Genomic DNA, 14,695 nt, shown 5'->3' on the forward strand with positions numbered 1-14,695 from the left:
CTGGGATTTTTTCCCATCTGGGATTTCAAAAATATTCCAAAGCCCAGGCCCCATCAGTATGGACTAAATTGTATCTCCCAAAATTCACACATTGAAGCCCAGCCCCCCATGTGACTATAGTTGGAGATCGAGCCTTAAAAACGTAATTAAGGTTAAGTGAGGTCATAAACATGGAGCCCTAATGTGATCAGACAGGTGTCCTTATAGAAGAGAAAGACACCAGAGTATTCTCTCTTCACGTACAGAGGAAAGGCCATGTGAGGAAACAATGACAAGCCACTTTAATCTTAAACTTCTAGTCTCCAAAAGTATGAGGAAATAAGTCTCTATTTTTTAACCACCCAATCCGTAGTTGTTGTTTTTTTTTTAATGGCCAAATGAGCAAACTAATACTGCACCCTAGAACAGTTAAATCACAGCCTCTTGGAGTGGGACACAAATACCAGTGTTTTGGAAGCTACCGAGTGTTTCAATATCTGCACAGAGAAGTTTGGGAACTAATGCCTTATTTCAACTTGGAACTGTGATGGACCTAGGCTTTACTGAATTTGTAGAAAAATAAGAATTAAGACATCAGTAATTTATGGAACCACAACAAAACTTGCCTCAAAAATCATCTGGAAGGGTGTTACCGCTGGTATGTCCTGAGAATAGCTGGCTTCCTCTGAAGTCCAATTCAGTTTTGCAGAGAATCCAGGCAGTAGAGATTGTATTTCTGTGTGAGAAGAAATGGCGATAAAAAGAAAAAGCAGTTTGGAAAAGCACCAGAATTTCTGGAATTGTTTATTAAACTGATGAGCCAAGAAGGCATTTCCCTGATGAAAAGATTATCTGCAGAATTCAAAATATGACTGGAAATGGCTATGCATCAGCAAATTGCTTGAACACTTAGAATTACTTTATGGGGTTAAGACATTTAATCTCATGTTTTCAATTTTTCACATTTGCTAAATCAATTTGTATTTTCAGTTAATTTCCACAAGGTCATGTGCAAAGCCAGAAATCTTCAAAGCTGATAGCTCTAGCTTATATTCTTTTTTTTTTTTTAAGATTTTATTTATTCATTTGACAGAGAGAGATACAGCAAGAGAGGGAACACAAGCAGTGGGAGAAGGAGAAGGAGAAGGAGAAGCAGGCTTCCCAATGAGCAGGGAGCTCAATGCAGGGCTTGATCCCAGGGCCCTGGGATCATGACCTGAGCTTAAGGCAGGCACTTAACAACTGAATCACCCAGGCACCCCTCTAGCTTATATTCTTGTATTTTTTAATAAATTAACTCATTATTAGCAGAGTTGCGCAGCGGAAGCGTGCTGGGCCCATAAATTAACTCATTATTTAATAAACTCAAACCCAGTAAGTAAGCTAATTAAGAACTGAAAGCAGAAAAATTCAAGAATGACGTCTCAAGCATTTACCTAATACAGTATTTTTTTTATTGTGTTATGTTAGTCACCATACAACACTTCATTAGTTTTTGATGAAGTGTTTCAAGATTCATTGTTTACATATAATACCCAGTGCTCCATGCAATACGTGCCCTCCTTAATACCCACCACCAGGCTCACCCATCCTCCCATCCCCCTCCTCTCTAAAACCCTCAGTTTGTTTCTCAGAGTCCACTGTCTCTCATGGCTCATCTCTTCTTCCAATCCCACCTCCCCCACTTTTCCTTTCCTTCTCCTAATGCCTTCCATGTTATTCCTATGCTCCATAAGTAAGTGAAACCATATGATAATTGACTTTCTCTGCCTGACTTATTTCACTCAGCATAATCTCCTCCAGTCCCATCCATGTTGAAGCAAAAGTTGGGAATTCATCCCTTCTGATGGCTGAGTAATACTCCATTGTATATATAGACCACAACTTCTTAAGCCTACTCCATGCACAAGAAGGGAAATAATTAAGATTAAAGCAGAGATCAATGAGTTAAAAACTAGAGATACAGTAGAACACATTGATGAAACTAGAAGCTGGTTCTTTGAAAGAATTAATAAGATTGATAAACCACTGGCCAGACTAATCCAAAAGAAAAAAGAGAGGACCCAAATTAACAAAAATTATGAATGAAAGGGGAGAGACCACAACTAACACAAACGAAATAGAAACAATCATCAGAAATTATTATCAACAGCTATATGCCAATAAGTTAAGCAATCTAGAAGAAATGGATGCATTCCTGGAAACCTATAAACTTCCAAGACTGAAACAGGAAGAAACTGACAACCTGAATAGACCAATAACTAGTAACAAGATTGAAGCAGTGATCAAAAACTTCCCAAAACACAAGAGTTAAGGACCTGCTGGATTCCCTGGGAAATTCTACCAAACAGTCAAAGTAGAAATAATACGTATTCTCCTGAAGCTGTTTCAAAAAACAGAAACAGAAGAAAAACTTCCAGCCTCTTTCTACGAAGCCAGCATTACCTTGATCCCCAAACCAGGCAAAGACCCCCTCATAAATGAAGAATTTCAGACCAATACCCCTGATGAATATGGATGTCAAGATTCTCAACAAGATCCTAGGTAATAGGATCCAACAGTACATTAAAAAGATTATCCACCATGACCAGGTAGGATTTATCCCTGGGATGCAAGGATGGTCCAACATTCACAAATCAATCAATGTGATAGAACAAATTAATAAGAGAAGAGAGAACCACCACATGGTCCTCTCAATTAATGCAGAAAAAGCATTTGACAAAATACAGCATCCTTTCCTGATTAAAACTCTTCAGAGTATAGGGATAGAGGAACATTTATCAACTTCATAAAATCCATCTGTGAAAAACCCACAGTGAATATTATGCTCAATGGGGAAAAGTTGAGAGCCTTCCCACTGAGATCAGGAACACAACAAGGATGCCCGTTCTCACCACTATTGTTCAACATAGTACTAGAAGTCCTAAGCAACAACAATCAGACAACAAAAAGAAATAAAACGTATTCAAATTGGCAAAGAAGTCAAATTCTTTCTTTTCGCAGATGACATGATGCTTTACGTGGAAAACCCAAAGACTCCACCCCCAAATTACTAGAACTCATACAGCAATTCATATTGTGGCAGGATACAAAATCAATGCTGTATGAGTTCTAGTTGCTGTATGAGTTCTAGGAATCAGTTGTATGAGTTCTAGGAATCAGCTGCTTTCTTATACACTAACAATGAAACTGTAGAAAGGGAAATTAGAGAATTGATTCCATTTACAATAGCATCAAAAATCATAGGATACCTTGGAATAAACCTAACCAAAGACGTAAAGGATCCATACTCGAGGAACTACAGAACACTCATGAAAGAAAGTGAAGAAGACACAAAAAGATGTAAAAATATTCCATGCTCATGGATCGAAGAATAAACATTGTTAAAATGTCTATGCTACCCAGAGCAATCTATACTTTCAATGCCATCCCGATCAAAACACCATCGGCATTTTTCAAAGCACTTGAACAAAATCCTAAAATTTGTATGGGACCAGAAAAGACCCCAAATCACCAAGGAAATGTTGAAAAAGAAAAACAAACTAGGGGCATCACATTGCCTGATTTCAAGTTGTATTACAAAACTGTGATGACCAAGACGGCATGATACTGGCGCAAAAACAGACACATAGGTGGCGCCTGGGTGGCTCAATGGGTTAGGCTGCTGCCTTCGGCTCAGGTCCTGGTCTCAGGGTCCTGGGATCGAGTCCCGCATCGGGCTTTCTGCTCAGCAGGGAGCCTGCTTCCCTCTCTCTCTCTCTGCCTGCTTCTCTGCCTACCTGTGATCTCTCTCTGTTGGATAAATAAATAAAATCTTAAAAAAAAAAAAAAAACAGGCACATAGACCAATGGAACAGAGTAGAGAGACCAGATATGGACCCTCAACTCTGGTCAAATAATCTTCAACAAAGCAGGAAAAAAGACAGTCTCTTCAATAAATGGTACTGGGAAAATTGGACAGCTGTGTAGAGAAGAAATGAAACTCGACCATTCTCTTACACCATACATAAAGATGAACTCAAAATGGATGAAAGTATGTTTGTTAACAACATACTGGATTTGTGCCAGTCTTTTACAAAGTAAAGGCAGTCTCTAACAAAGTAAAGCAAATTCTTGCTAATTTAATTCATAAGTTAACCACTTGGTGTATTTACATATGTAGACTTAGAACTATCTTTCCACAAAGCACCAGCGGGTCCTGCATCATCAAAATTTGCATCAATGTTCTTCTTTTCTGTACCCTGGCACTCATACTATAAAGGAAAAAAAAAAAAACCAAATCTCCCATTTTATAAAATGCTATCCCTTATTTCCCTTCTACAGTACTATTATAATAAAGAACTACAGATGAATAAAGAACTATACAAGCTCTACCTTGTAAATGAGATTGACAATGCTGATACTATATAAGAATTCAACTTTAAAAACCTAGTAACAAAATACATCCTAATAGTACAACTTTCTCCTACAGCATTCATACTACATATCTAAAAAAGCTTTAACCATCTCAAAAAGTATGAACACTACCAGGACCTAGCTATCAATCTCAGTGGGTAGTATTTTTTTGCCATTGTTTTTCAAATATAATTCAGTCATAAAGCATGGGATAATATAGCAGCAAGGTTATGCTTTAGTGAACTTGGCACTGAACCAAGATGACTTGTATCAATCTTCAGTTTTACCACTGACCAAATTTCTGACCTTAGGTGACCCCCTTTTTTTACTGTAATTAAATTACTTTTCTGTAAAATAAGAAAAAATTTGTTCCTGAACCCTACCTTGTCTTTGAAGTACTGATACAGTGAAGAACGGGGAAAAGAGGTAGATATCTGAGGAAAAGTCTTGTCAGTAACTAAGTACTCCAGAAATCTTCACAACAATTCAAATAAAATATGTAGTGATTTGAGGGAAATCAATTTCAATTGCCTCACTTCACACACACACATAAATCAAAATCCAGATGGAGTGACTAGAGTTAAATGTAAAAACCAGAACAATAAAACTAATACTATTATAAATTATTATAAATAAAATTTATTATTAGAAATAAAACTAATATTAATATTGAAATAAAACTTCTATTTCAAGATAAGTTGAGCATATGTTAAAACTGCATCTTCCTATTCGAACACATAAAATGATAAAACAAATATTTTTAAGTTTTTAGAGTATATTTAATTAATATATAGTGTAATATTAATCTCAGGTGTAATCTCAATAGTGATTCAACACCTCCATACATCACTCAGTGCCTGTCACAAGTGCACTCCTTAATCCCCATCACCTATTAAAACAAGTATGTCTAAAACTTAATAAATACATAGTCATGGTGGGAAAAAGAGAGAAATCTTTATAGACCAGAAATGGAGAGGTATATTTTCCTCATTTTCAGAAAGGAAAAAGAGAAAGAATCTACAATGGCAGGAAAGGACCAAAGATGCACACCATATGTGGGGCTTGGACTAGAGGGAAAAAATGGGGCTAATACTGCAACAGCCACAAGTTTAAGAACAAGATCCACACAGGCCAAGATCCGCACAGGCCACACATAGGAGATCTAAACAAGGAACCAAAATATGAACAAAGGCCAGAGATCTGTCACCTGCCTACTAGAGAGTTGGTTCAAGTCAAGTGATGCTAGCAGCAGCATCAATGATGCAGATTGAGGGCCTTAACAGCTATGTCATAGAAGTGGAAACAAGACTCAGAATGATATAATCTATTAAGATGCCAGAGCTTTCGATCTTGCCACTCAAGCAAAATTTAAACATACACATACACACACACACACACACACACACACACTCACCATCCTGCAAGATTAGGGCTCAGCAAAAAAGAACCTCCTACTGGAAGCCTATCAATGGAGGACATGTTTAAAACAAATAGATGATGGACAATTAACTCTTAACTAAAAATTACCAACGAACAAAGATCAATACCATGAAAAATGTGGCACATATCAACTAGTAAAACTTATACATGAGGAAACAGAATTAACAAAAAGAATCTGAAAAGGAAACTATCAACGAACCAAAAGGCAACCTATTTTAACTAGAATTTAAATTAAAAAAATAAAAATGAAATAGGCAACCTACCGAATGAAAGGAGATATGTACAAATGATATGCCTGATAAGGGGCTGATATCCAAAATAAAGAACACCACCAAAAACCCACAAATAATCCAATTAAAAATGTGCGGATGATCTGAATAGACATTTCTCCAAAAAAAGGCATACAGATGGCCAAGAGACACATGAAAAGATGTTCAGCATCACTCATCATCATGGAAATGCAAATCAAAACCAAAATAAGATATCACCTTATACTTCTGAATGGTTCAAATGAAAAGTAAGAATTAATATGGCAGGAAAATGGACAAAAAGGAACTGTCATGCACTGTTTGTGGGAAAGTAAATTGGTATATCCACTGTTGAAAACAGTATGGAGTTTCCTCAAAAAATTAAAAATAGAACTACCATATGATCCAATAATTCCACTACTGGGTATTTACACAAACAAAAAGGAAAAAACTAATTCAAAAAGACATATGCACCCCTATGTTTACTGCAGTATTATTTATTTACAATGGTCAAGATATGGAAGCAACCCAACTGTCCACTGAAAGACAAATGAATAAAGATGTGGTTTACACACACACACACACACACACACACACACACACACACAGGAATATTACAGAGCTGTAAAAACTGGGTTCATTTGGGACCACATGGATGGTACTCTAAGTGAAATAAGTTAGACTGAGAAAGACAAATACCATATAAATTTCACTCATAACTGGAATCTAAAAAATAAAACAAATGAATAAACAAGCAAACAAAAAGAATCAGACCTATAAATAACAGAGAACAAACTGATGGTTGTTGGTGGGGGGGGATAGGAGATGGGTAAAATGGGTAATGGGGAATAACAGTTATAGGCTTCTCATTATGCAATGTATAGGTTATGGGAATAAGAGGTACAGCGGGAATGCAGTCAATGATGTTGTAATAGTGTTGTATGGTGACAGATGGTAGCTACACTTGTGTTGAGCATAGCATAACATATACAGATGCTGAATCACTATGCTGTATACCTAAAACTAATGTATCACTGTGTGTCAACTATATTCAAATAAAAAAAATTTTCAAAAGAGAATATACTGCCATTGATTAAACAGAAAGTTTAAGGGAGGAAAACCCTGTTAGAAATCTTAGAAATTAAAGATACAGTATTTGAAATGAAATGTTATGGAAAGCAGATTAGTAACTATAAAAGAACACATTTAAAAGAAGGTAGTACTTGAATCTTTCTTTTTTTAAAATTAACATATAATGTATTATTTGTTTCAGGGGTACAGGTCTGTGATGCATCAGTCTTACACAATTCATAGCATTCACCGTAGCACATATGCTCCCCAATGTCCATCACTCAGCCATCGCATCCCTCCTACCCCACTTCCCTCTAGCAACCCTCAGTTTGTTTCCTGAGACTGAGAGTCTCTTACGGTTTATCTCCGTCTCTGGTTTTATCTTGTTTCATTTTTTCCTTCCCCTCTCCTATGATCCTGTCTTGTTTCTCAAATTCTTCATATCAGTGAGATCATATGATAATTATCTTTCTCTGATTGACTTATTTAACTTAGCATACTAGCCTCTAGTTCCATTCTACTTGACTCTTTTATAGCAGCATGATTCATAGTAGGCAAAGGTAAAAACAACCCAAGTGTCTATCAGAAATAAACAGATTAACAAAATATGTAATATCTTCAACCATAAAAATAAATTAAGTATTATTACATGCTACAACACGGATAAATCTGGAAAACATTATGCTTAATGAAAGAACTCAGACAAAGGGTGCCTAAGTGGCGCAATTGGTTAAGTGTCTGCCTTTGGCTTAGGTCATGATCCCAGGGTCCTGGGATCGAACCCCACATCGGGCTCCATGCTCAGAGAGAAGCCTGCTTCTCCTTCTCCCTTTGCCATCTCCCCAGCTTGTTCTCTCTGGCTCTATCTCTTTGTCAAATAAATAAATAAATCTTAAGAAAGAAAGAGAGAGAGAGAGACTAGACACAAAAGTTTACATATTGTATTATATCATTTATATGAAATGTCCAAATAGGCATATCCCTAAGGACATTAAAGATAGATTTTTAAAAAGAAATACTAAAAAATTTCATTTAAAATATAGGTCCATAATAAATAACTGAGAATTATAACAAGGACAGATGTAAGTTCTGTTTGAATAAATTTACCAAATGCCAAGCATGATAAATTTCTTAAAAAAAAAAAGGCACAAAAAATCACACAACTGAATATATCACATTGAAGCCCAGAATAACAAAGATAAAGAGAAAACCCTAAACACTACAAAAGAGAAGGAAATCACCCAGATACATGAGTTAGACTTCTTATCGGCAATATTACATGCCAGAAAATAATTAAGTATTATTGTCAAAGACCAGAAAAAAACTAACTTTGAATCTGGACTTTAAGAGAATCAAATTATCATTAAAGAATGAACAGCTTTAAACATTATGTTCTACAAGCTCTTGATGAAAGAACTAAATAAACTAAATAAGCCAGCATGACCACTCAAAAATGATTTTAAATTTGCACTTTTGGGGGCACCTGGGTGGCTCGGGCTGTTAAGCATCTGCCTTCGACCAAGGTCATGATCCCAGGGTCCTGGAATGGAGCCCCACATCGGGCTTCCTGCTCAGTAGGGAGTCTGCTTCTTCCTCTCCCTCTGCCCCTCCCCCCTGCTCATGTTCTCTCTTTCTCTCAAATAAACAAAATCTTTAAACATTTTTGCACCTTTTTGCTGAGATACTGTGGGGATAAGAACAAAAGAATTATATCATCAACAATACCAAACTATCTCTTCATGTAACTCTTCAACCATTAAAGATGAAGTAGCAAAAGTTCAATTGTGTGGCAATGGGAATATACATCAAAACAATACAATGGAACTTCTCTATCCAGCAATGATGAAATAACAGGTACCAAAAAGCTACTCCCACCAAAAGCTACTATAAAACTGAATAAAACATATGAGTCAGTTGTTTTCAGGCTCTGGATAAGAGAGAGCACAAGACTGTTATCCCTGACAGAAGGGAAATTCCTGAGGTAAACTTATGATTGCCCTGGATGTCTGCCTATGGAAATTTTCTTGTCCACTGAGCAGGGACCTAGACCCAAGCAGAATACAGTGGTTCTAGGAAGATGAGGAGACACAGAACAGAGTTCAGAATTGCCAAAGTAGCTGGATTCTATAAGGCAGGGCACTGGAAGGGAAGGACCTATGAAGAAGTGGGTATTCAAAGTCTGTGTGGGAGCTCCCCATGAGTCCTTGGCCAAAAGGTGGGCTATTCATGTACTAGTGAAACTATATAAAATTTCCCAGAGAACAGTTGCAATGGTGTTGAGAATGGAACAAGAATGGTCAAACAGTGCTAGAAAATGTTGGCTTTCAGGTCTAACCAGAAAGGAGAGACCTTGATAAAACTGATGGTATCCAACTAAGAGGCCAAAAAAGTAAGGGTTTAGTAGGAAAAAAAAAAAAACCCACTTTGTAGATGGAAATCTGTTCTTGATCTACCCTAAAAAAAAACAAAACAAAACAAAAAACAAGCCTCAACAAGATTCACAGAAAAGATAATTTGGAGGCTGTGTGGTATCAAGTTAGAAGAGTTTGGAAAGGGGCACCTGGGTGGCTCAGTGGGTTAAGCCTCTGCCTTAGGCTCTTGTCATGATCTCAGGGTCCTGTGATCGAGCCCCGCATCGGGCTCTCTGCTCAGCAGGGAGCCTGCTTCCCCCTCTCTCTCCGCCTCTCTGCCTACTTGTGGTCTCTGTCTATCAAATAAATAAATAAAATCTTAAAAAAAAAAAAAGAAGAGTTTGGAAAATGACTTGGGTTTCTACATACCAACTCTACAAAATGTACAAAAACAAGCCAACACAGGGTTAAGGTGATTAGCCTGCTAGAACAAAAATCAACACTCTTCGGACATAAAACTGAATATAAAATATGAACACATTACCCAATATAAAATAATGATTTACTAGACATGCAAAGAAAAAAAAGTAACTTATAAGAAAGAAAGCCATAAAAAAACCAAGCCTATAATAATTATTACATTTAGGAGAGACTTTAAAGCACAAACTATTATAAATATGTTCAAAGGCATAAAGGTAGTTTAAATTAGTCAACTGATAGGAAATATCAGCAGAAAAATGTACAATGTAAAAGAAGAACCAAATGGAAATTCTACAACTGAAAAGTTCAATAACTGAAATAAAGAATTTTCTGGACAGTTTTAATAGATTAGATATGGAAGAAGAATCAGTGAAATTATTGAAGACAAAGAACAAAAATTACCCAATCTAAACAGTAGAGGAAAAGGGACTCAAGAAAAATGAACAGAATCTTAGAGACCTATAGAACAATACCAACCAGTCATAACATGTATAATGTGAGTTCTAGAAGGAAAAGAAAGTGGAATGGGACAGGAAAAATCGGAAAAAATCATGGATAAATTTTTTTAATTTGATGAAAACTATTAAGATGTGAAAAGCTAAGCAAACCCCAAGTAGGATAAATGCAAAGAAAATCACATCTAAGTACATAATGAACAAAGTGATTAAGAAAAAAAAAATAAAGAATCTTGAAACAAGCTGGAGAAAAAGCACATATTACATACAGAGGAACTATAATATGAATTACAGCTGACTTCTTCTGAGAAACAATAGAATCCCTAAGACAATGGAACATGTTTGTTTTTTTTTTAAGATTTTATTTATCCATCCCACAGACAGAGATCACAAGTAGGCAGAGAGGCAGGCAGAGAAAGAGGGGGAAGCAGGCTTCCCGCCAAGCAGAGAGCCCGATGTGGGGCTCGATCCCAGGACCCTGGGATCATGACCCGAGCCAAAGGCAGAGGCCCCAACCCACTGAGCCACCCAGGCGCCCCAAAGGAACATCTTTTAAAATACTGTCAAACTAGAATTTCAAATCCACTGAAATATCCTTTTAAAACAATGGTAAGATAAAGACATTTTAATTTTTAGGGTTTTTTTTTTTAAGATTTTACTTATTTCTTTGTGGGTTGTTTTTTTTTTTAATTTTATTTATTTATTTGACAGAGAAAGAGGATAGCGAGAGCAGGAACACAAGCAGGGAGGAGTAGAAGAAGGAGATGCAGGTTTCCTGCTGAGCAGGGAACCTGATGTGGGGCTTGATCCCAGGACCCCAGGATCATGACCTGAGCTGAAGGCAGAGGCTTAACGACTGAGCCACCCAGGCGCCCCTTACTTATTTCTTTGAAAGGGAGAGAGCATGAGCTGAGAGAGAGGCAGATGGAGAGGGAGAAGCAGACGCCCCACTGAGCAGGGAGCCTGATGCAGAGTTCAATCCCAGGACCCTAAGGTCATAAACAGCCAAAGGCAGATGCTTAACTGCCTGAGCCACCCAGGCACCCCCAAGATAAAGACATTTTAAGATAAACAGAAGATTAAATAACTTGTTGGCAGAAGACTTGACTATAAGAAACGCTAAAGGATGTTCTTTAGGCTGAAGAAGAAAACCCAGAGGGAAGGAAGAAATGAAGAACACCATATATAAATAAGTGGGTAAATACTAAAGATATTTTTCTTTCTTCTTTTTTTTAATAAAAGATTTTATTTTTTGACAGAGAGAGAGAGATCACAAGTAGGCAGAGAGGCAGACAGAGTAAGAGGGGGGAAGCAGGCTCCCTGCTGAGCAGAGAGCCTGCGGGACTCGATCCCAGGAAACTGGGACCATGAACTGAACCGAAGACAGCGGCTCAACCAACTGAGCCACCCAGGTGCCCCTCTTTCTTTTTTTTAATTTTTTTCAGTGTTCCAAAATTTATTGTTTATGCACCACACCCAGTGCTCCATGAAATATGTGCCCTCTATAATACCCACCACCAGGCTCATCCAACCCCCTCCCCCCTCCCCTCCAAAATCCTCAGTTTTTTTCTCAGAGTCCACAGTCTCTCATGGTTTGTCTCCCCCTCCAATTTTCCCCAACTCACTTCTCCTCTCCATCTCCCAATGTCCTCTGTGTTATTCCTTATGATCCACAGATAAGTGAAACCATATCATAATTAACTCTCTCTGCTTGACTTATTTCACTTGGCATAATCTCTTCCAGTCCTGTCCATGTTGATACAAAAGTTGGGTATTCATCTTTTCTAATGGAGGCATAATATTCCATTGTATATATGGACCATATCTTCTTTATCCATTTGTCTGTCGAAAGGCATCTTGGTTCTTTCCACAGTTTGGCAACTGTGGCCATTGCTGCTATGAACATTGGGGTACAGATGGCCCTTCTGTTCACTACATCTGTATCTTTGGGGTAAATACCCAGTAGTGCAATTGCAGGGTCATAGGGTAGCTCTATTTTTAATTTCTTAAGGAATCCCCACACTGTTTTCCAAAGTGGCTGCACCAACTTGCATTCCCACCAACAGTGTAAGAGGGTTCCCCTTTCTCCACATCCTCTCCAACACTTGTTCTTTACTGTCTCGTTAATTTTGGCCATCCTAACTGGTGTAAGGTGGTATCTCAATGTGGTTTTTCTTCTCATATTTTTCCTAACATACAACTAACGGTTTAAGGCAAAAATAATTAACATTGTAAGACAGTAATTATAACATCTGAAAACACTCAAAATAGAGCAGAAAATAGTACTGAATTATAACACCCCAAATAAAAATAAATATCCACAAGCTCATCTAGATATAAATAACTGGATTAATAAACAAAAGGTGAAGAAGGAACAGCTCTTTCTTATAGATAAATTCCAATAAATAAATGTACAAGAAATAAGGGCATATGAAATCACAATAACACTACAGTAATAATTGCTGCAGGCAGGATCCACCAATGAATACTAAATTAGTAGACAAACATTTAAGGAAAAACAGGATATTTGCAAAGTCTCATAGTATTTTCCCCAAATATTTATTAAAATTTAAAAAAGTAACTCCACTTGGAAAAAATCTGGCAGATAACACCTTAACTAAATGACCAAGGTTAATTTTACTAACAAAAAGACCTCAACATCATTAGTTCCTTCATATGATACAATGAAATGAATACATCATCTCTGTGGTATTGTTCCCAACAATGCATAACCTCAATCTAATATAAGAAAATACCACACAATCTCAAACTGCAAGACATTCTTTTTTTTTTTTTTTTTACTGCAAGACATTCTAAAAAAATACCTGACAAATACTCTTCAAAAGTATCAAGGTCATGAAAAAATAGGAAGACTGAGAAACTGTCACAGACTGAAAGAGATTAATAAAACATAACAATAAAATGAAAAGTGAAATCCTGTAATGGATCCAGGAACTGAAAAAGAACATTAATAGAAAAACTGGTAAAGTCTTAATGAAGTCTGTAGTTTAGTTAGTATTATTTTACCAATGTTAATTTCTCAGTTTTGATAACTGCACTATAGGTATTTAAAGTGTCAATTGTAGGGGAAGCTGGATGAAGAGTATATAAGAATTCTTTGTACTGTTTTTGCAACTCTTCTATAAGTCTAAAATTATTTTCAAATTAAAAATGTGAATGCTTTGCAAAAGAATGAAACTGTAACATTATTTTACACCATACATGAAAATTAACTCAAATGGATTAAAGACCTGAATGTTAAGACCTGAAATCATAAAACTCTTAGAAGAAGACAGACAGGAAGCTTCTTGATACTGGTCTTGGTAATTATTTTTTTGGGATTTCACACCAAAAACAAAGGCAACAAAAATAAAAATAACCAAGTGTGACTACATCAAACTAAAATCTGCAGAGCTAAGGAAAACAAAACAAAAAAAATGAAAAGGCAACTTATTGAAAGTGAGAAAAAACCCTGCAAATTATATATCTAAATAAGGAGTTGATATCTGTAATATATAAAGAACTCATACAAATATATGAGCAAAAAACCCAAACGATCTGATTAAAAAATGGGCAAAGGAAATGAATAGACGTTTTTCTAAAGAAGATAGACACATGGCCAATACATACATGAAAATACGCTCAACATCACCAGTCATCAGGGAAATGCAAATCAAAACCACAATGAGGTATCACCTCACACCTGTCAGAACTGCTATTACCAAAAAGATAAGAATTAATAAAGTGTTGGCGAGGATGTGGAGAAAAGTGAACCCTTGTGCACTACTGGTGAGAATTTAAATTGGTGCAACCACTAAGAAAAACAGTATGAAGATTCCTCAGAAAATTAACATTAAAACTACCATATGATCCAGCAACTCCACTTTTGGGTATTTACATAAAGACAACAAAAACACTGATTTGAAAAGATATATGCAACACATGTTATTGCAGCATTATTTACAATAGCCAAGACATGGAAACAACCTAAGTCTCCACTAGTAGACAAATGGATAAAGAAAATACGGCACACACGCACGCATACACATACACACAGGAATATTACTGAACCTTTAGAAAAATGAAATCTTGCTCTTAGTGACAACACAGATGAATAAGGGCATTATGCTAAGTGAAGTCAGACAAAGAAAGACAACTATCATATGATCTCACTTATATGTGGAATCTTAAAGAAAAAAATGAGAGGCACCTGCGTGGCTCAGTAGATTAATCATCTGCCTTTGGGTCAGGACATGATCTCAGGGATCATGTCGGG

At 36.6% G+C, this 14,695-nt stretch overlaps 1 protein-coding gene across 1 annotated transcript in view; it reads right to left on the minus strand.

The window, feature by feature from the left end:
• TOP6BL (TOP6B like initiator of meiotic double strand breaks) overlaps positions 1 to 14,695 on the minus strand; it is a 110,100-nt gene that overhangs the window by 46,811 nt on the left and 48,594 nt on the right. Inside the window, exon 4 of the mRNA XM_080815379.1 lies at positions 606 to 715. Coding sequence (XP_080671505.1) covers positions 606 to 715 — 110 coding nt within the window. The remainder of the gene's footprint in view (positions 1 to 605; positions 716 to 14,695) is intronic.

Source organism: Martes martes (genome assembly GCF_963455335.1).
Source record: "Martes martes genome assembly, chromosome: 10".
NCBI classification, from domain to species: domain Eukaryota; kingdom Metazoa; phylum Chordata; class Mammalia; order Carnivora; family Mustelidae; genus Martes; species Martes martes.